Source organism: Thermobia domestica, chromosome 7, assembly GCF_964235325.1.
Source record: "Thermobia domestica chromosome 7, izTheDome1.hap1.1, whole genome shotgun sequence".
Classification (NCBI taxonomy): domain Eukaryota; kingdom Metazoa; phylum Arthropoda; class Insecta; order Zygentoma; family Lepismatidae; genus Thermobia; species Thermobia domestica.
In genome coordinates, this window is record NC_137460.1 from 33,205,032 (window position 1) to 33,227,121 (window position 22,090).

Sequence of the window (22,090 nt, forward strand, 5' to 3'; positions counted from 1 at the left end):
GACTATTTGAAGCAGGACCAGCAATAAAAATGTACTCAAGATTCATATACAGTATTATTATTATTATTATTATTATTATTATTATTATTATTATTATTATTATTATTATTATTATTATTATTATTATTATTATTATTATTGATAGTAGTAGTAGTAATAGTAGTATTTTCTCCACTCCTCATCTGAGCAGGCGATATAGGAATATACAAATCATCCAAGTATATTACTGAGCTCCTCCATCACTAAGTGGTTAGTGTACGCGCCTTCGGCATTTGAGACCCGGCTTCGATTCCCGGCGGGAGCTCATATGGTTCGAATTCCACGTTAATCAGTAAGTCTACGTCTCATATAGCCTCGCTGCTGAAAGGGATGTTAAACTCAAAATCAACTCAACCCAAGTATATTACTTTTCCTCTCTGTTTTTGCATTAGTCTGGGCTTTGTAGGAAGTTTCAGTATCTTTTTTATTCTGAATTTTCTTCTGTATTATTATTATTATTATTATTATTATTATTATTATTATTATTTTACTAGATTAAGTTTAACTCAAAATTAACCTAAATCCTCGGGTTCTCCGATCATTGGCACAGACAAAGAATTCAAAACTTAAACTGCGGATTGTCCACTGAGTACTTGGTTACAGGGTTGTGTTTTACATGTGAAAGATTATTTATGATCTGTACAGATCGTGTGAAACATTTTGATTGAAAAAAAAAACTGTTTCACTTGATCTTCATTGAGATAGAGATTTTGTAATAGACAGTGGCGTATTTACGATTTTGTTTCGGGGGGGCTTTGCCTGAAATTGTTGAAATTCTGCAAGATATTTCATATACTCTACTATAGTAAATAAGATTTCGGGGCTTAAGCCCCCCCCCCTAAATACGCCATTGGTAATAGATAATATGAAATTTAACATTACACAGAGCATTGGTGAAATTTATTCAGCTTCCATTTCCCACGCAACTGTCTGTCATGCGTTGTCGTATTATTTGCTGCAGTAGAAGTTACAAACCGTTCGAGTTCTCCCAAATCACAGGAAACCACTACTCGTTTTCTGACTGCATTAAATCATTAGCACAAACAACAACTACACATTAAAACTCCTCATTTAACATAAATGACAATGCCAGATTTGATTCATTAGTTCTCACTGAACGACAGTAGTATATCTTGATTTATGAACTTTCACTAAATGACAATGAAATAATTTATTGAGTAGTTCTTGCGAAACAACAAGAGCATAATTTGATTGATTAGCTTTCGTTAAATGATAGTTTCATAATTTTTTTTTATTCGTTCACTCTTAACAACAATAGCATGGTTTGATTCAATAGTTCTAACTGGACGACTAAAACATAATTTTATTGAGTAGTTCTCAGTAATGACAATGGCTTGATTTAATTGACTAGTTCTCACTGAATGACGATAAATTAATTTGATTGGTTAGTTCTCATTAAATGATAATATCGTAATTTAATTGATTAGTTCACTTTTAACTACAATGGCATGATTTGATTGGTTAGTTCACATTAATAACCATGCTATAACTTAATTGACTAACTCTTCACTGAAAGATAATGATCTAATTTGATTACTAGCTCTCACTAAACGACGAAACCGTAATTTAATTGATTAGTTCTCACTGAACGACAATAGCAAAATTTTTATTTATTAGTTAGTTACATAGTTACATTACATATTAGCTAGTTATCTAAATTACAATGGCATAATATAATTGATTAGCTTTCGTTAAACAACAATCGCATGGTTTGGTTGATTAGTTCTTACTGAACGACAATAGCATAACTTGATTGATTATTTCTCACTAATAGCATAAGTTGATTGATTAGCTCTCACTAAACACCAATGACATGATTTAATTAATTAGTTTTCACTAAACAATAACAAGATAATTTGATTGATTAGCTCTCAGTAAAGAACAATGGCATGGTTCAGTCGATTAGCTCTCACTAGCAACAATACCATAATTTGATTGATTATTCTCAGTAAACAACAATGTGGTATTTGGATTGATTAGCTCTCACTAAACAACAATAGAATAATTTGATTAATTAACTCTAAGCCAAAATTAACCAAATAGTTTGCCAATTTTATAGAAGTAGATCAGTTTTGGACCGACAAATTGTACAGCCAATTGTTCATGAGATTCTAGTTGATTAGTTAAAATTTTATGGGGTCTATCTAAATTTCGTAACTTCTAATACACACACACACACACACACACACACTAATTATTAATATGCCAATTACTTAGGCTGTATAAGATTATTCGTAACATACAGTACAGGGCTGGCTGGTTTAAACCAAAAAACAAAAAATGTTCGTAAAAGTGTAAGTGTTCGTAAAATCTTGATGAACACACATTTGTGGTTATCACGTTTCACTCCCATATATTATTCGTACTGTATTCAGACCTAAATTCCCCATCCAGTGCTCAAAGAGATTATGCTACAAAAGCAACTTTTGTTCTTTTTATAACGTTATGAATGTTTCTTTTGTGATTTTTTAATAGTTTGTTCTTATTGTTATGCAATTCCTATCAAAGAAAAATTCTAAATATTGTTTCGTTTTAATAATGTTTACTGTTGGTAAAATACATCAAAGTGCCGTACTTTTGGGGGGAAGAGGGTCATACAAAACCCCACCAGAGGCATTTATTGAAATCAGAAGTATCTTTGGTATCTATTTATGTATAAATGGGTCAGAACCAAAGTGGATTCAAATAATTCCTATCTTCATTCACTTTTCTTACTGATATGCAAATTAAGTTGTTGTATTTCTTTAACTTAGACTAATAAAAGTTGTAGTAAACTAACTTGGACTAAATTAGTTCTTCTGTACTCTGCAGTATTTTGAAATTGTCCATATGTGATTCTGTATAATGGTTTCACTTGTGCAACTGTTTATTTTTTTGTCCTTGTGAAATGGCTCTTGACAATTATATTAACAAGTATGTAAAGATCAGTACAATGTATTTTTTATCAGGAGTCCTTCGTGAGTGAGTCGGCAGACGTACCGCCAGTTAATCCTGGTTTCGAGTTCAAATAGAGGAAAATTTCTCTCGGATGTAAGCCGAGAAGCGGTTTGGATTTCGCTTTAAGCTTATGTAACCCGATTGTTGTATAATAACACCAAGGCGAAACAAACTTATTTCTGTCCATGTGTGATATAAATACATAGAGCAAATTATTTAAACCAAAAAAATCTGGTTTAAACCAAAAAAAAAAAAAAACGGGTTTAAACCAAAAACCCTGTTTTTTTTTGGTTTTTTCAATAAAAACCATGGTTTTTGCCAACCCTGATACAGTATATTCGTATTGCAACTTTACTCAAGATGCTCGTTGATTAATTACAGTAGAACCCCTCTCGTCCTCCCACGGCTGGTACACCACTCCGGTTGACTCGACCATGCTCGAACCGAACTAGTCCCGACTCGTCGGTGACTCACAAAGCCCATTGTCATTCAATGCCGCCGCGGCAAGTAATTTTTTACTATAGACTTACCTAGTAACTACTGTACATACAGTATATATTGCTTTCTACAATAATAATAACAGCTTTTGTGCAGTTTTTTTTTGCAATGCTTTTACTGTACAGAACAATGCAGTCATTTTTTAGTTCCGAGATTGTTTATTTTACTGTAAATCCGTGTTTTTCTGTATTTTCAGATAATCCTACCTTTTTTGCATTCAGACCATACTTCCAGTCCCAAAGGTGACGGATTAGAGGGGTTCTACTGTAATATTATTTAAACTGACCACAAAACTGAAAATTTCATGCATGAAGTCTATTTTATTCTATTCCAGGGACGCTCCAGAACCAACTGGTGAAGAAGGTGAAGACGCTGATATGGAGTTGCCTAAGGTGTATGAACCTGTTTATGAACTTCAAACCCTGCGAGAACGTCTTGAGATGTTCCTTTCTCAGTACAATGAGATGGTTAGAGGCGCAGGAATGGATCTTGTCTTCTTTCCAGATGCAATGCTTCATCTTGTTAAGGTTAAATTGCTTGCTTTTATATTTATTTCCTTTAATTCATGCGATCTGCCGCAACTGGGCTTTGATGTTTCATCCAGTCCAGCACTCCAACGCAGTTTCTAACAAATATTCTGTCAACTTCATGAACGGATTTTATTTTTTTGCCTTACAATAACAAAATACCTTTCAACACACCACATTTATAGAATGAAAACAAGTTGTGCTGATTACAATTACGAAAAATAATATGTTATTCGACTTACGAATATTTTAAATCAAAATTACTTGTATTAATTTTCATTTAGTGGTTGACACAAATAGAAAATTTTCAATGTCTCTCTTATTTGACACATTGTGTAATCAAAGCATTAAAACAGAAACATTAAATAACTTACACTAAAAATACAAATCTCTGAGCAAAGCAACGTTTAATTTTAAAAGTAATAAATGTGTGACAGTGTCGCCAACTAACTGAACATGTTGGCTTCATCAAATACTGTGTGACAGTGACAGTGTCTGATGAAGCCAACATGTTCAGTTAGTTGGCGACACTGTCACACATTTATTACTTTTAAAATTAAACGTTGCTTTGCTCAGCAATTTGTATTTTTAGTGTAAGTTATTTAAAATAGCAAAGCTAGTATGAATCAGTTAGTTATAGAAACATTAAAATGTAAACATAACTGTTATAAATAATTAGAAACTCATATGAATGAAATTACATATTTATTTCAAGATAAAGTTGTAAATATCAGTACGAGGGAAAAAGAATTTTCTTTAACTTTTCGCAACTTAGGTAAGATTATTATTTTTTTTTAAATTTCTCTTTTAATTATTGGAGAACCACAAGTGCTTTACTGTCATGATTGGGGCCAGACTTTGTAGACAAATGGCATGTCACATCCTGCTCTCTATTTGACGGATTTATAGCAGGAGAGTTAAGTTCACTAGCTTCAGCCTGTAGTACGTATCTACGTACTTTTAGATGAGGTTCCATTAAGCTTCAATCATCATTTTTACAGTCTATTTATTTCCTCTTTTGTGAGGAATTGTCAGATGTGATGACAAATTTGAAAATAAATTGATACAGCACCTGTTCCTATTTTATTTGTTTCGAGTAATTTCTACTTTATTCTAGTTTACAATATTAAAAACATTACCTTAAGATGAACATTATTCTCAAAGCTCTTTTCACCTTTGAGAAAACACTAGAAATGTCTTAATTACAATAGAAAACTGAATATTCGACCTGTATAATCATTTATTGTTAAACAGAATATTTTGTGTTTTCCACTCACAGGTTTCTCGAGTAATACGTCATCCTAGAGGCAATGTGATGCTAGTAGGTGTTGGAGGTTCTGGTAAACAGTCCCTTACGCGGTTAGCGTCTTTCATAGCTGGCTACAAAACCTTTCAAATATCTCTTACAAGGTAAGTAGTTCATCTTTAATCTCTCTTTAATTTTTTAATAATTTTAGATAAGTGGAAAAATGTTGAAATACATATATTTCTTGGTTTATTGTTAAGTAAGACGGTTGAGGAGATTTCTAATAAACAAAAGCAAACACTACTTATCTTCCTTTATTCTACTTTACTGCGAAATTATTGAACAGTTTCAAGACAGGTAATAAAGAAATGATTACTGGAGAAGAACAAATAGAATTTATTACATATGAACTTTATTCTCCAAAATTAAAATATTAGGTACATAAAAACAAGCATCATATAGAGAGAATTGGTTACCTTGAAATTCCTCTATTGGATTATGTCACTCGTATCGCATTTTAATCACTAATATTCTTTATTTATTTACTTTCAGATCCTACAATGTAAGTAATTTTCTAGAAGACTTAAAAACTCTCTACCGCACTTGTGGAGTCCAAGGCAAAGGAACAACTTTTATCTTTACGGATTTGGATATTAAAGAAGAAGGTTTTCTTGAATACCTAAACAATGTTTTATCATCAGGTAACATTATATGCGCTTTCATATTTCTTAATTTTTTTTTTTTTCACATGATGATTATTTTGTATTTTATGAATTTATCTTCCAGAAGGTCATTTTTGTAAAATCGTACACTTAATCCAAGATATACCTACTGTATAAGAAGAGTGCTTGAGGCTAAAGGTCAACTGAATTCATTTTTGTAAAGCTAAAATTCTAATGGTTGTATGCGTGTGACCTACACTTTACCACATAGAGCATTCTTCATTTCCGAGAATTATTGTCTAACAAGGGAACTTGATCACCTTCGCACCACCATGCTCAAGATACTTAATAAAAGATATAAATATGGCCCTGAAAACAGTCAGAATAAAATAATTTAACAATAGGGGAAAAGTACAGAAGAATCTACAAATGAAGAACGGAAGAACACAATCTGTCTCCCTTACACTGGCAACACTTCTGGAAAGTTTAGCGGACTATTCGCCAGGTACGACATTAGAACAGTACATAAACTTCCAGCAAAAATAAAGAAAACTTACTGCGACCAGCCAAAGGCGATCTGGGCCTTCGAATACCTGAGGTTTACCGCATTCCATGTGAATTTGGCAAGGTATACATTGGACAAACAGGAAGGACTATTGAAGCCAGATGCAAAACACAACAGTTACATGAGATTAAACGAACCAGAAACATCCGGGCTGGCCGAATATAGAATCAATCAGAAACCTAAGATTTTATTCACAGATACTAAAATAATAGCAAAATGCTCAAGAGTTTGGGATAGAAGGATAAAAGAAGCTGTTGCAATCACGCAAGAAAAAATGAACTATAAGAGAGACACAGGATTCTAACTGAGTCAAGCATTGACACCAATCATATCCCACCATTTCAAGTACCAATCAGAAGCCGCCATTTCAACCACCAATCAGAAGAGTCCAATCACACACACATGAAGTATATATTCTATGCACTCTATTACCCCCTTATATTTGCCTGAAGATGAGGACAATGTCAGTCCTCGAAACGTTGCAAGATACAACAGATAGCCTGGCTGCTACCCCGAGAAGACCTGTTTGCGACCTGAGACATTATTCGCTGTAATATGAAAATTATTTGTTTGGTTGGTTTGGAGTTTAGCGGCCACTTCAGCACCGAGTCCATATAAGGTGAACATACGTGGCATCCGAACCACATGAGCCCCTACTGAAGGTTGAACCTGGATCTCCCATGAAGAAAGCGCGTAAACTAACTATATAGCCATGAGAGAGCTGTAATATTGAAGTTCTTGTTACAATTAATCATTGCACCTTTCCTTTTGAAACTTTTTCAAATTTCATCAGAAGCAGATCAAACATATAGATTGAAAAGCTACGGTAAAATTAAAGATAACCAAGTGGACATTTCTTCACTAAGCACGTAGCTGAAACTTAACTTTAAATGAACAATTTTATAAAAACTTTGTACCAGAGTAAGGATAATTCCTTTCTATATTGTAGTAAAAACAAAAAAAAAAAAAAAAAAAAAAAGAAAAAAACTAGTATTATAGCAATTATCCTTATTTATAATTATAATAAACTAAACCTGATCTAATACATTAAAGTCTTTATATTGTTTACGCAAATTATGTATAGTAAAGGAGGTAAAATACCAGTATTAAAGGAAATGATTTTACGTACCTTAATTTACTTTTAATGGTTTGTAATCCTTGTATTTTACTTATTTTTCTTATGCAATTAAAGTTGAAATTATGTTTTTAACCTAACAAACACAACAAACTTCGATATTAATGTTTTAAGTTAAAGGGTTCACAAAAATTTTTCGTACCTCCGTGATTTTTTTTTTTTAATTTTACATAAGTCTAAGAAACGAATAGAGCATAGGAATTGACTACTTTGCATCACAGTGACGAAATTAAGAAGTCTTTCTTTTTCTTAATAACCTTTAAATACATTTTTATAATTTACTGTTGAACATCGGAAGAGTTTTACAGTGAACATTGAGAGGTTGTTTTCAGTGGAATATGTGTGGAGAAGTGAACAAATAACTGACATCTAAATTCCCACTCGGTGTAATCTTCATAAAGTAATTTCCTCTGAAGATGCTCACAGAAGGAAAGTGAGTGAAATATAAAGAATCGCAGGGTTCGTAAAATAAGTTATTTTTTTTATTAAACCTGATCATCTAAATACTACAGATACCAAAGATTATGACCGATTAGATAGTGAACATTCAATCGAATAATACGTGGTTAACATACTGGTACCCCATGCTATTGTTTCTGGTTTTCCAGCCTTAGTTGTATATCACTTTATTCAGGTACACTCATGTGAAAAATTATTGTCGCATGTCTATAAATATGTTGCTCTAGGAATATAATTTGATATCGAATTCGCCCGGTATTTCTTATAATGTTATTGTGTGTATAATCAACAAAGACATGGATGTGACAAATTTCATGTCAAAAGAGCAGTAAATAAGAATAATAAAACGAAAATAAAACTTTATTGTCCATTTAGGAACATTTTGTTTTACTCATTCTAATTTTCGTATTTATAATTCTTTTCCTATGAAATTTACCACAAATATACATTTCCCGATTATACACATAGTATCAATATTAAAAGTACCCTGCAAAATCATTATCAAATTATATTCTTGCAAGAAGACAGTTATAGATATGCGACAATAATTTTGGACATGAGTGTACCTTACTAATTTCTTCCCAATGGTTGCCATTTAAGGAATGTTAGTACAATATGAAGTATTATTTCCTGAAAAATCTTACCAAAGAAACTTAAGTCTTTAGTTACAATTGTCATAATAATAATAATAATTAAATGTTGATTTTCAATTATATTTAGTAGCGTCATAAGACCACTTTTGGTACTAATAGCCTGTGACCACATTGTGTCTATTTCAGGTGTAATATCCAATCTGTTTACTCGTGATGAGCAGCAGGAAATTATTTCAGAATTGACACCAATCATGAAACGAGAGCAACCAAAGAAGAATCCTACACACGAAACCGTAATGGACTTCTTCCTTACTCGTACCTGCCAAAATCTTCATGTTGTCTTATGCTTCTCGCCGGTAAGTAAGCTTGTGTTACAATTTCGTCAATAAGGCTTTAAAATTACTTGTTTCTATCTACTCAAAATACTAATTTGATGTATTTGTTAATTTTTTTTTCTTTTAGAGAAATGAAGAGAAAGATTAATTAAACTATTAATAATCATGTTAGGAAATCAATTCTACCTATATGGGAGCATGTTAGTTTAATGGTGAAGCGCTCACTCTTGGTACTAAGGATCTGAAGTTCAATACCAGGCCATGTGAATTTGTGATGAATAACGTCGGATTTTCTCAAGGCCCTTTCTCCCATATTTTCATTCCACCAATTTGATAAGCATTCAATTTCATTAATCATCCGCCTTCTTTAAGATATAACCATGAAATGATAAGTTAAAGAAAACGTTTTCAGTTCTAACTAGAATATACAGGGTGGTCCATTTATAAGGATAGTAGTAAATATCTCAGAAATTGTAAAAAGCAGAGAAGCGAAATTTTGCACCAAGAAACTATAGGGAAGGGGACAACGTCCTAGGTATGTTTCAACATCATCGGATGAACAGTGTTGCTAACCCAATATAAAGTTATGTTTTTTTTTTTTTTTTTTTCAAATGGTACAACGTCAGATTATTAAATATTTCAAATCAACATGCCAAACGAAAACTTAAAATATCACATTTATAATTCAGTGCTGCAAACTAAGGATGTTATTGTATCACAAACATCCAAAGATTGGAAATCTCTATTACACATGCAGCACATTGGAGATGGATAGGATAATGCACATCGAAAGGAACTTAGCGTTGGATATCATGGTCATGGTATGACTTGTTTCGAATGAATAAGAATGCAGTTACAGGATTGATTTTTTTTATTTTTTGAAAGAATTTAATTCCAAAAAAAAAAAATGCTTAGGTAAGTATCATATCTAGTTGCTTGTATGGTATGTGAGACACATACAAATTATTTTGCCGTTTACAGCACTTTAATATCTCAATTCGTTCCGGAGATACAATAAACATTGCTGAAGTTTGCAACACTGCTTAAATCATGTAATTGCGAGAACTTGTAATTACAGCTACTAAAAGCTATTGCTGTAATGCTAAAAAAAAAAAGAGAAGGAAAACAACAATAATTGTCAATAATTTCCACAAATACGCCATTTTCAGCAGTGTTGGGTACGATCAATGTTTATTGTATCTCCGGAACGAATTGAGACATTAAAGTGCTGTAAACGGCAAAATAATTTGTATATGCATTGCAAACCATAAAAGCAACTAGATATGATACTTACGCAAGCATTTCTTCAAAATAAAGCCTTTCAAAAAAATTCAAAATTTTCAGTCCCCGTAACGTCGTTCCTATTCACATACCATTTACATACAAACAAGTCATACATGACCATGGTATCCAACGCTAAGGTACTTCCGATATACATTATCTTCCTACCTATCTCCGTTGTTGCGCTGTATATGTGATAGAAGCTTCCAAACTTTGGATATTTGTCATACTATAATATTCTTAGTTTGCAACACTGAGTAATAAATGTGGTATTTTAAATTTTCGTTTGGCATGTTGATTTGAAACATATAATAATCTGAGGTAGTGCCACTTGTAAAAACATAGCTTTATATTGGGTTGGCAACACTGTTCATCCGATAATGCTACAAAATACCTAAGATGTTGTTCCCCTCCCTGTAGTTTTGGTATAATATTTTGCTCCTCTGCCTTTTACGCTTTCTGAGGTATTTACTATCATTATAAATGGACCACCCTGTGTATGTTTATAAACTTTTCATCGAACAAATTCATCTTACATGATTTCTTTCTAAATTTGTATGCAGCACTATTTCTACGAGGTAAAAATTATTATGAAGATTATGAGAAAAGATTATGAAAAGAGGAAATAGATATACATTATATTAAAACAATTATTTATGCAATGTGGTATCAAATATAGCTTAATATAAATTCATAATAACTTAGTAAGTTAACAGAAATGTACAGATAATAGTAAAATTTTTGAAGACTTGAATAAAATCATAGATTAGCGTGATTTAAATAAACTGCAACTATATATAATATAAATAAGTGTAAAAGTGTAACCTTTAATAGTAAAAATAAATTAGTTAAATATATATATATACAGAATTAATAATATTCAAATAGAGGCTGTTACATGGGTTAGAGATCTTGGTGTAAGTTTTGATTGTAAATTAATATTTGGTAACCATCAAGTTAGTGTTATAAACTCAGCAAATAGAGCCTTGGGTTTTGTTATCAGAAACACAAAAATATTTTCACAACGAGCAGTAATTATTAAGTTATATGTAATCCTAGTTAGGAGCAAACTAGAGTTTCATCGGCAATCTGGAGTCCCCACTTTAAGAGAGACATCCAATCAATTGAGGTGATTCAAAACAAATTTTTCAGGTATTTATATTATAAAACATTTAAATCAGGTTCAACAACTTATTTATCAGTGTCGTTTTTACGCTCGCTATTCAATCTAAGTAGTTTAAAAAATAGAAGAACTGTACATTCCGTTATTTTAAGAAATATATTGACAAATAGAATTAATAGTTCAATACTGTTGCAATATATTCTTTCCTCTGTACCAAAATATCGCTCCAGAAATCAAAATATCTTTTATATATTTATGTCGAAAAGTTCAACTCATGCATACTCCCTATTATACGAAGCTCGCGCCAAGTGAACATTGTGGTGGACACACACGGTGTGCGTGGGTTTTCTCGGGGTTCTCATGTTTCCTTCCATTTTCTTCCTTCCACCATTTCATTTATTTGTCATCACCGTCTCCTTTAGCCTAATTGGCATAACCGTAGGACGTAAAAACTTAAAGATTAAAGATTTTAAGAATGTTGAGAATCTATAATAAATTAAATAATAGGATAGACTTATTTTCAAATGGAAAATTTAAATTTGTTAAACTTCTATATGAAATATTGAATAATGATCATGTATGATTTATCATTGTTTAACTTACTGATATATGTGTATATTATTTTCTCATGGCTGGATTGTACATTCTTTCCTTTTTATTTTATTTTTTTTTATCTTTTCCTTTCCTTTTTTCTCTCTTTCCATGTTTTACTTTTTCTTCTTTGTAAGATTCATGTTATCTTCAATTATGTACGTCAAAAATGTATGTTATGGGCGTATGCTTGTGTACTTTCATGTAAATAAATAAATAAAATCAATCTCCATTTCATAAAAAGATAGTTAAGAAATACTTTTGGAAATAATATGTAGATAGAAACACTGTTCAGATTACAAACATACTAAATAGTAGATGCCCTTTCCACTGGTCTAGTGGCTAGCGCGTGTGCCTTTAATGCACGAGATCCCGGGTTCGATTCCCGGCGTACGCAAATTTAAACTGTAGACCTACGTCTCATATAGTTTCGGTGCTGGAAAAGGACGCTAAAGTTCAACAAACAAACTAATAAAAAACAAACAAATAAAATAAACAATAGAACTCAATACATTAATATGAAAAAACACTCTTATGATATCGTTGCTTAATGTAAGCTAGTTCTCATTGGGACTTCCTAAATTATCTTTTTTTTTTTTTTTTCGTCTTCTATATCCTAACCCTGTAAGTCTAGAAAACAATTGTAACAGTAACACAAAGTACTGCATAAAGGTTTAGAGTTACTAAAGCTTTGAACTAACGCTAGGGGAAGGTGTTGTACCTTTGAACACCTGTGATTTTCTTGAATTCAGAGCTATCTAGGTACAGTGATTAAAATTTGTTTGAAAGAGTAAATGAAAAAAAAAAAAGCACTACAAACGCGTTTGGCTGTTGTTTACTGAGTGTTGTGCTGAGTAATGTTCCTTTTAATTTTTTCACCCCCAAAACGAAGATTTTTTGTAGTTACCTTTCGAGTTTTGTGCTCTTCGGTTTTCGCAACTTGTGATATTTATTTGTCCAAACTTGGGGTAGAATCGTTGGTGAATACAGTAATATTTTTAGTTTTAACTTCTGTTCAATATTTAAGCTAGTGAAGAATTTTTTTTTTTTCGTAATGATGGCCCTCTTGTACCTATGAACATTAATGCATCGTGTACCTTTGAACGATAAATAATACTGTTTAAAGCTACACCATGTAAGTAGTTAAAACAATTGATATATTTTATATAGGTTAGGTTAAGATATAAAGTTATTAATTATAATTTTAAGTAGTTTCTAAATATTTGCTTATTGTATAATATATAAGGTTATGTTAAAAGAGCTGTATATGCTCAACTTTATTGTTCACAAGTTTTTGTTAGAACTTCTCTTCAATTTTTAATTTAATTAATAAAATTTCAATTCTGGGGAATTGTTTATAGCTAAACCTTTTATTACAATTTATAACTATTAATATTTGTGGCTTCTTTTTATATTATTGCCTTAGAAACATTGTAATTATCAATTTGTTCAAAGGTACAAGAGGGTCTGTTCAATGGTACATGACCATAATGTACCTATGAACAAAACGGATGTTTTCTTATTATATCCTATAAAAGATACTGTAATTATGTAACACGTTTAAAAATCATCCTATCTGATAGCAAAGAGATGGCACTTCAAATATACAACAAAAATTGGGGGAAAAGTGTTGAATATTAGCACCAAAATTTCGAAGACTCTAAAAGTGTTCACAGGTACAACGCCTTCCCCTATAATTTATTGTATACTATAAGTATTGTCAATGAGTGATCGGTCATTGTCCAGGATCAGAACCAATGCAATTAAAAAATTTGTAATAGTATGCGTAGATATTCCACGACTTACAGGAACCAATAAAAACATCTTATCCTTCCATATGAAGCTGAAAAATGGACCATTATATGAGACATGTACTTTTTCTGACCTATTAACAGGGATAAAGGTATCAAAGGAAATTACTAAAATATCGTTGTGTGCCTATGCTACTGAGGCTTACCTGGGCTCAGAGGCACAGCGCACACTAAACGCTCTTTTCCAGATGAGGTTTCCATACCTACAAATCTAGAACGTATTCTCATGTTTATTTTACGAGGGAGATTATTAGAGTAAATGAAAGGTACACAAATTTCGTGGAGGAAATTGTTAGCAAAAGGAAAACATTCATTAATAGCAAAGGTAGTGTGTGAGGCTCAATGCGAGTACCTTTGTTCTCTAAAATGAATCTGATTTGGAATTTAGTTTCTAGAAAAATTTTGATCAGTGTCGGACTGAAAACAACACTTAGCCTAAAACAGACATTCAGACGGGAGAGCGGAGTTATAGGCATTTGTAAAGAAACTGCAATAGATTCAGATTTATGTCAATGAATGCTTACTACTTACGGACTTAAAGTTTTCCATTCCAGTTCATCGCAATTGGCACCAACACTCACACAAACACTTCACTACTGCACAGTTTGTAGAAGTTGTTCGGTGGCACTTGTTTAGTCCATAAAGATGAATGGAAAGTCCTCTAATTCATTGGACATCAAAATTGCTAGAAGTTCAATCCTGAGCGGTGACCAATGAGGAGTTGGGGTCCCAGCATCATAGGTGGCTAGCAATCGTCTTTTCCCTTCTCTTCTGTGAGGGCGATGTTTTTCGGTGGCTTCCCTCTTTTTGGCAGGACGTCGAGGGTATCTTCTAAATACTCTGAAGTATCCAAAGAATTATAAAACAGTCTTTTTACGTATTGGATGTCTTCTTTCTCATATTAAATTTGTCTTTCGATGATTAAGTTAAACAAAATAGGATGAGCTCGCACACGGAGATCTTGCGCGACAGAGTTTTGGAGGCAGAAGTCATCATATTACAAATCGTTGGTCTTATTTGTAGCTTCGAATGGCGTCCTTCGAGCGATGAAGCGTCCATATCTCAGCAAATTGATTTCCTGGCGATGGGAACGGTCTCTTCAATGTATTCCTATCTTAGGTTTGCAGTTTCGTTGATTTTTTTCAATCTTATGCTCTATCTGCATGTCTGTTTCCCGGCTAATGTTGAAGGCCGATTTAATGAAGTAAGAAAAGTAATTGTTTCTATGCAATGAAAATTAATTTAGAATAGTTGAGTTTTTCTCCGATTATTTCCTTTTACTCGTTCTTATTTATTTTTGCTTTCTTTCTATAAATTACAAATTAGATGAATTTTACGATATTGTTAAGCTTAACTTTATTTGGAAATCATCGAGTTGTCAGTATAATTAAATATTGTAATTGAATGTCAACCAATATTGCCAAGATTGTTTTTCTTAAATGATTGATTGAATAATTTCAGGTGGGAGAGAAGTTTCGTAATCGAGCTCTTCGTTTCCCTGCTCTTGTGTCTGGATGTACCATCGACTGGTTCCAACCGTGGCCAAGAGATGCATTGGTCTCTGTAGCTGAACATTTCTTAATGGATTTTGAGATCGCCTGTACTGCCAAAGTTAAAAAAGAACTCGTTTGTGCTCTTGGCTATATTCAGGATGTTGTATCTTCAACATCTGTGGAGTATTTTCAGAGGTAACGATTCCACTGACTAGTCAATACTATAATTAACAGCACGTAATATATTGTTACTAGACTATAAGTACAGGGTAAGCATAAATGATTCAGTCATTTTGAAAAGGCTATATTTTCAAAAGTATTACACGCACACACGTCAAAGATATATGAAAAAGAACCACAAACTCACCAAGTTCGTACACCTTCTGTAAATGTTCAATATGTGCTTCTTTGGTGACATGACACACGTCCAGGCGATACTGGAGTTCATTCCATACATTCTGTAACATAGTCCTGTCAATTTTCTGCACTGCAGCACTGATGCATTCTTTGAGCTCGACTAAAGATTGCGGTAGTGGGGGTACGTAAACACGATCCTTAACGTACCCCAACAGGAAGAAGTCGCAGAACGTTAAATCAGGAGATCTGGAAAGCCAGGTGCTTTTCCTTTTACACAAGCAACCAGTGTCCTTGAATTGCCAATACCACCACAAAATGCTTTGTTGACATGGCTGTTCTTTTCCTTACTCTCTTCCTGAAAGCGCGTTGCACAGCTATAAAGACGAACATCTGGCATATTCAAGCAAACAAAATCTTTTTTTTCTTGCTTTCCCTCCATTTTCGACAGGTACTAACCTCGTACTGCTACACTGTGAGACCCGATCTTAAATATAATGGACTCGTGCTGCCACACAGTACAAACTTCGCGGGTTCGTGGTGCTTTTCATATATCTATCATGTGTGCACTTGTAATGCTTTTGAAAATATAACATTTTCAAAACGAATAAATCATTTATGCTAACCCCGTATAATGTGGTATCAAGTAAATAGTTCGTTGCTCATAATTAGTAGTGGTAGAGATCTAAATTAGTGCAAGGTAAGATTTATAGAGTTAAAGATGATAAACTAAAAATATGAAGTTAGGTCTATTTGCTTCATACTCCATTTGTAATATCTTCATTTAGTGTGTATAAGGTAAAGACTTCTATAATGATAGTTATTGTGCTGAGCTCTGCCAAGACGAAAACTGGCTGTCGTGAAACTCGAAAAGAACCTAATGAATGACTAATTGTATGAATGTGTATCAGTATTGTCTGTTCTCTATGCCCAGGCCCATAGCCAGCCAAAAAATGTAGGGGGGGGGCAATTCAACCATGTTGTAGTTCATCATCATTATATAGTTCATTTGCAAGCCTATCGTAAAATTTTAGGAGCCACTAAAAATTTAGAGGGGATACGTACCCCCGTGGATACGGGCTTGTCTATACTTGTCTAAGTGTGTGAATGATAATAATCACAATATAATTTTTTCTTCATTTAAGAAAGATAGAATACCAACATGGACAAAAAAGGTTGAGTTGAGTTGATTTTGAGTTTAACGTCTCTTTCAGCAACGAGGCTATATGAGTCGGGACCTACTGATTAACGGAATTGGAACCACATTAAGTTCCTGCCGGGAATCGAACTCGGGTCTCCCACGCCAAAGGATCGTACAGGGGTAAAAGAGGGCCCACTTTTGTATGAAAACTATATCTTTTCCTGGATTCTGAAACTATGGTGTATATATATATATGATACTGACAGAAAAGTTGTTGATTTTAGTTTAGCGTCCCTTTCAACAGCGAGGCTATATGAGACGTGGACCTACTGATTGACGTGGAATCCGAACCACATGAGCTCCCGCCGGGAATCGAACCCGGGTCTCCCACGCCAAAGGCGCGTACGCTAACCGCTTAGCCACGGAGGAGCTCCTGACAGAAAAGTCCATAAAATAATTATTTGGATTCAAATTAAGGCTATGTTAAAATTTTAAATAAGTTATATTTTTAGAATATTACCTTTTGTTTTCCGTGAAATTTTAAAAATATATCTTATGGTACATAATATTTCTTGTGAACAGATTTCGACGAGCAACACATGTGACTCCGAAGTCTTACCTGAATTTCATTGGAGGCTACAAAACCATTTATCAACAAAAGCAAGTGGAACTAGGCCAAGGTGCTGAAAGGATGGATACAGGATTAGCTAAGCTGGAGGAAGCTTCCAAGTCTGTCGAAATACTCAAACAAGAACTGGCTGTTATGGAACAAGAACTTGCACTAGCTTCTGAAACAGCAGAGAGGGTATAATCTTTAGTTATTGTTTCCTATGTTACCATAAACTTCAAGATTAGAAGTGTAGTCATCCCAGAAAAGTACGTTTTAATTTAGGTTAATATAAAAATGAAGAACAAATAATTGTGTATATAGTGAAGATGATAATTATGCCGATATCAAGATTCGTAGACACCCCAAAACTGTACTTTTGAGTCTTTTCAAATAAATATTTTTCACTTATTATTTTTCAAATAAATAAATAAATAAAGAAAGAAAGAAAGAAAGAAAAATTTGTAAATATTTTTCAAATAAATATTTTTATTTATTTATACATGTTTCTTGGTATTACCGACATTGATGGTCTTAAGCACGTCACATATGAAGAATAACATCCCTCGGCGAGCACAGTATCTGGGAAGGAGGAAGAAGGAAGTGGCCTGAGATCCGTATGTTAGGTACCAACCCGGCATTTGTCTAGTGTCAATGAGGAAAACTGATGAGAAACCCTCATTCAGGATAACCCTTTGTTACACCTTTTCGACCAAATGTCTTCACCGGGTATCGAACCTAGAACCACTCGCACAAAGGCAAGAACGTTAGCGACTACACTACCCAGGCCACTTTTCCAATAAATAGACACGATATATATATATTTTTTCAATTGAATTATTATATGTATAACTTTCAATATCTGATATTAAGTTCCCACCCATTTGGAGGTATATAATACTTAAAATCTGATTAATCTAATCATTCAAAAAATAATTAAAGCACAGTAGTATTATTTGAGGAATTACCTATTTCATCGATTAATTTTAAGATAAATATTCCAATTAATAAAGTACTTAACTTTCTGAATTACAGCATGAACATTAGTAACGTATAAACTTAGCAAAGCAAAGCAGAAAACTTTGTATATTGTGTAATCATTATTAGATAAAGATTTCCTACACTGCACCTTTCTTTAGTGTTACTTTTTTGTGTATTCATTTATATATTCTTACGTTTATTCGTAGGTAGTTAAGACTTATAATGACTCATTATTTTACACAATATTATTTATATTGCATTACGTAGTTATCTGTCTGTTTCCTCTCTCTCTCTTTGTGTAAATTCAGCAATCAATTTTCACCCACTTCTACTATATATATATATATATATATATATATATATATATATATATATATGTGTGTGTGTGTGTGTGTGTGTGTGTGCATTATTTATGACCAAATTTAACCTGAACTCAGAATGTATTCATACAAGCATTATCCAGATAGTTTCTCCAACACAAGATGTTATAACTTATTCAAATATTCCTTATCTCAACACAAGATGTCATACTTACTCAGGTAGTCCTTATCTCCAACACGTTTTGTACTCAAATTGCCGTGATCTTCAATACAAAATGTTTCTAGTTACGCAAATAGTCCTTTAATTCAACACAGAATGTTACAACTTACTCATATAGTTCTTAATTATAACACAAGATGTTTCGAATAATGTAAATAATCCCTATATTCTACACAAGATTACTACTTACTCAAAAAGTCTTTAGCTCAATATAAGATATTTCAACTTAACCAAATAATCCTTACCTTCAACATGAGGTGTTACTATTTACTCGAACATTCTTTATCTCCAACACTAGATATAACTGCTTACTCAAATATTCCTTATCTCCAACACAAGATGTTACTACTTACTCAAATAGTCCCTATCCAACATGAGATGTTAGTATTTACGAAAACACAAGATATTACTATTTACACAAATAGTCCTTATCTCTAAACACAAGATGTTACTATTTATTCAAAAATTCATTAACGCAAACAGAAGATAGTTACTTACACACATACTCCATCTCTCGAGGACAAGATGTTACCATTAGTACATTGATTGATAAACCAGGCTTTATTTTTTGATTCCGAATCTCGTCAGGCAACAGACAGCGAAGTTAATGATATCTATGAACGTGACTCTTTACTATTAGGAGTTAGCGTGATACAGTGACATGTTTGTCTTTTATAAATAGGATTATTTATTTTTTTTTAATGAATTCAATTCCGTAGATATAAATTTTATATACTACTTCTCTGCATTTTTTGCTCTTCTGAAGGTATTGCAAGAAGTAACGGAAAGAGCAAGCCAAGCAGAGAAAGTGAAGGACCAAGTGCAAAAAGTAAAAGAGAAAGCTGAAGCTCTGGTGGAATGTATTGCAGAAGAAAAAGCAAGAGCCGAGATAAAACTAGAAGCTGCGAAACCTGCTCTTGAAGAAGCAGAAGCCGCTCTCAACACTATTAAACCTGCCCACATAGGTAACAATGTCTTCAAAATAAATATTGGAAATTTATTATTATTATTATTATTATTATTATTATTATTATTATTATTATTATTATTATTAGTAGTAGTAGTAGTAGTAGTAGTAGTAGTAGTAGTAGTAGTAGTAGTAGTAGTAGTAATAGTAGTAGTAGTAGTAGTAGTATTGTGGCATTATGGCAAATCACTTTTTTAAATTCAGAAGTTTCTACCACACTTTCTATCACATTCCTAAGAAAATATTTTTTTTTCTCAAACACTTTTCTAACCACTTCCTCTCTATTGTTCAAAATTAGACGATTGTGGTAGTTCCTGTGGAGATGTGGTTCTTATAATTTCAAGTACTTGAGCAAAAAATCTACAATACTCTTTTCAATTTCTGATAAAAAAAAGAAAAAAAAGAAAAACAATATTCCCAGTTATTACTCCTAATGTTCTTTATGTACAACATTACAAATATATGAAAGTCAATCATATTCAGAATGAAACACTATAAGATACTTAAAATTGCCAGTATACTTTATTATTATAGGAGAAATATTTTTTAGATTGGGAACTTCAGAACTATTTTATAGAAAAAAAAAAACAATATATAACGTACTATTTTTTTGTATAGTTGTAGAAAGTAAAACTTTAAGGAGAAATATTTTCTCAGACATATTCGTTGGAAGTTGTTAGATAAAACTAAACCAATTACTGTAAACCGATTAAAATCATAAAACTTTAAAATATCCGTACTATTGCATTTGAATCCAACCAAACCTGATAAATTTCAGGCGAAATATTAGATAAAATTCATTAAATTACATTTTTTTAGTGTACAGAAATAGGTCAGTTTGATTTTTTCATCTCTTTCCTCCATTTAAAATACACATGCACATTATTTTGAACTAGGAAAACAAATCACTCAACAAAGCAACGTTTATTTTAAAATAAACGTTGCTTTGTTTAATAAACGTTGCTTTGTTTTCCTAGTTTAAGTTATTTAAAATTACAAAGTTAGTATGAACCAGTTAGTTATGCACATTATGTGAAACTTCTTGTCAAATTTGGGAGATTTTTTGTACAAAATTTCAAAACATATTTTGGATTATATTAGTGAATATTTAGAGTCTACAATTTATTATTTTTTTACTATAAAAAGAGAAAACTTCCTTTTATTTTAATATTTTATTCCTTTTAACTACTGTAGGAGCAAAAATATGTAACTCGTATATCTGTAGTAGAATCTAAATTTTAATGCTTCTGCTAGACTGTTAGTATTTGTAAATTTTTGAAAGATTATTAATTATGATCTAGCATAAATTAAAAAGAAAATAAAATTACCTATTTATTTGCTTATATTTTAGGATCATTATTATAAAATTTAGAAATTATTGTCGCAAATTGAGAAGTCCCTTTCATTTTCATATAATAAGCACCTTATATTAAGCAAATCAGTGAGAAACTAAATACATCCTTTTGCATGTCCAGGATAATTTTCTTCCCTTTCTGTCTCATCTTCCACCATACCTCCTATCGCATCTTCTCCCAGAATACGATTTATTTTCCTCTGGCGTAAATATACGGGAACTTATAATTTCATTGCAAGTATATGTGTGTTTGTCGGGGGAGGGGCAGGAACTGAACAGAATTCGGTGGGCGAGTAGCTCAATTGTGTAAGAAATGAAGATCGCTATATTTGATGGCCAAACTTGGCCAAGGTCTCCTTGCATGTGGTACTTTATTTGCACTTTCTATGGAAATTAATGTTTAAACAGGTATGAGGGTCAAAGGCGGCTGTGTTTTACAGCTTTACACGTCGGGGGCTGCTGAGGGGTCACTGACTATGTTCCGCATTTTTTTAAATATCCTAATTTCTTTCCATCGTTTTAATTATTTACAGTCTTATTAATTTAATTAAACTTTTAATGTTGCAATCGTGTTTTGTTTTAAAGACGACTTACTGCATTTGTCATCCGAGTTGCAATAAATTAGGGTCTTATTGTTATCCAATATGGTGGAACAAAAACATTCGAATTTTTAAATTTTATTTCTAGTAGTGTTGAAAGTTTACCTTTTGATGCAGAAAAGACAAAACTAAAATTTTTGGGTAATCGGAGCACGCAAGTACGATAGTGTTTCATAAATTTAAAATTTCATGTACAATTTCAGCCCCTTTCGCTCTTTTATTTGCACTATA

At 32.4% G+C, this 22,090-nt stretch overlaps 1 protein-coding gene across 1 annotated transcript in view; it reads left to right on the forward strand.

Moving 5' to 3' along the window:
- The window catches only part of Dhc1 (dynein axonemal heavy chain 1), a 176,597-nt gene that overhangs the window by 92,170 nt on the left and 62,337 nt on the right, over positions 1-22,090 (forward strand). Inside the window, exons 30-36 of the mRNA XM_081764457.1 lie at positions 3,830-4,022; positions 5,302-5,432; positions 5,821-5,969; positions 8,869-9,038; positions 15,285-15,511; positions 17,394-17,616; positions 19,706-19,904. Of these exons, the coding sequence (XP_081620583.1) occupies positions 3,830-4,022; positions 5,302-5,432; positions 5,821-5,969; positions 8,869-9,038; positions 15,285-15,511; positions 17,394-17,616; positions 19,706-19,904 (1,292 nt within the window). The remainder of the gene's footprint in view (positions 1-3,829; positions 4,023-5,301; positions 5,433-5,820; positions 5,970-8,868; positions 9,039-15,284; positions 15,512-17,393; positions 17,617-19,705; positions 19,905-22,090) is intronic.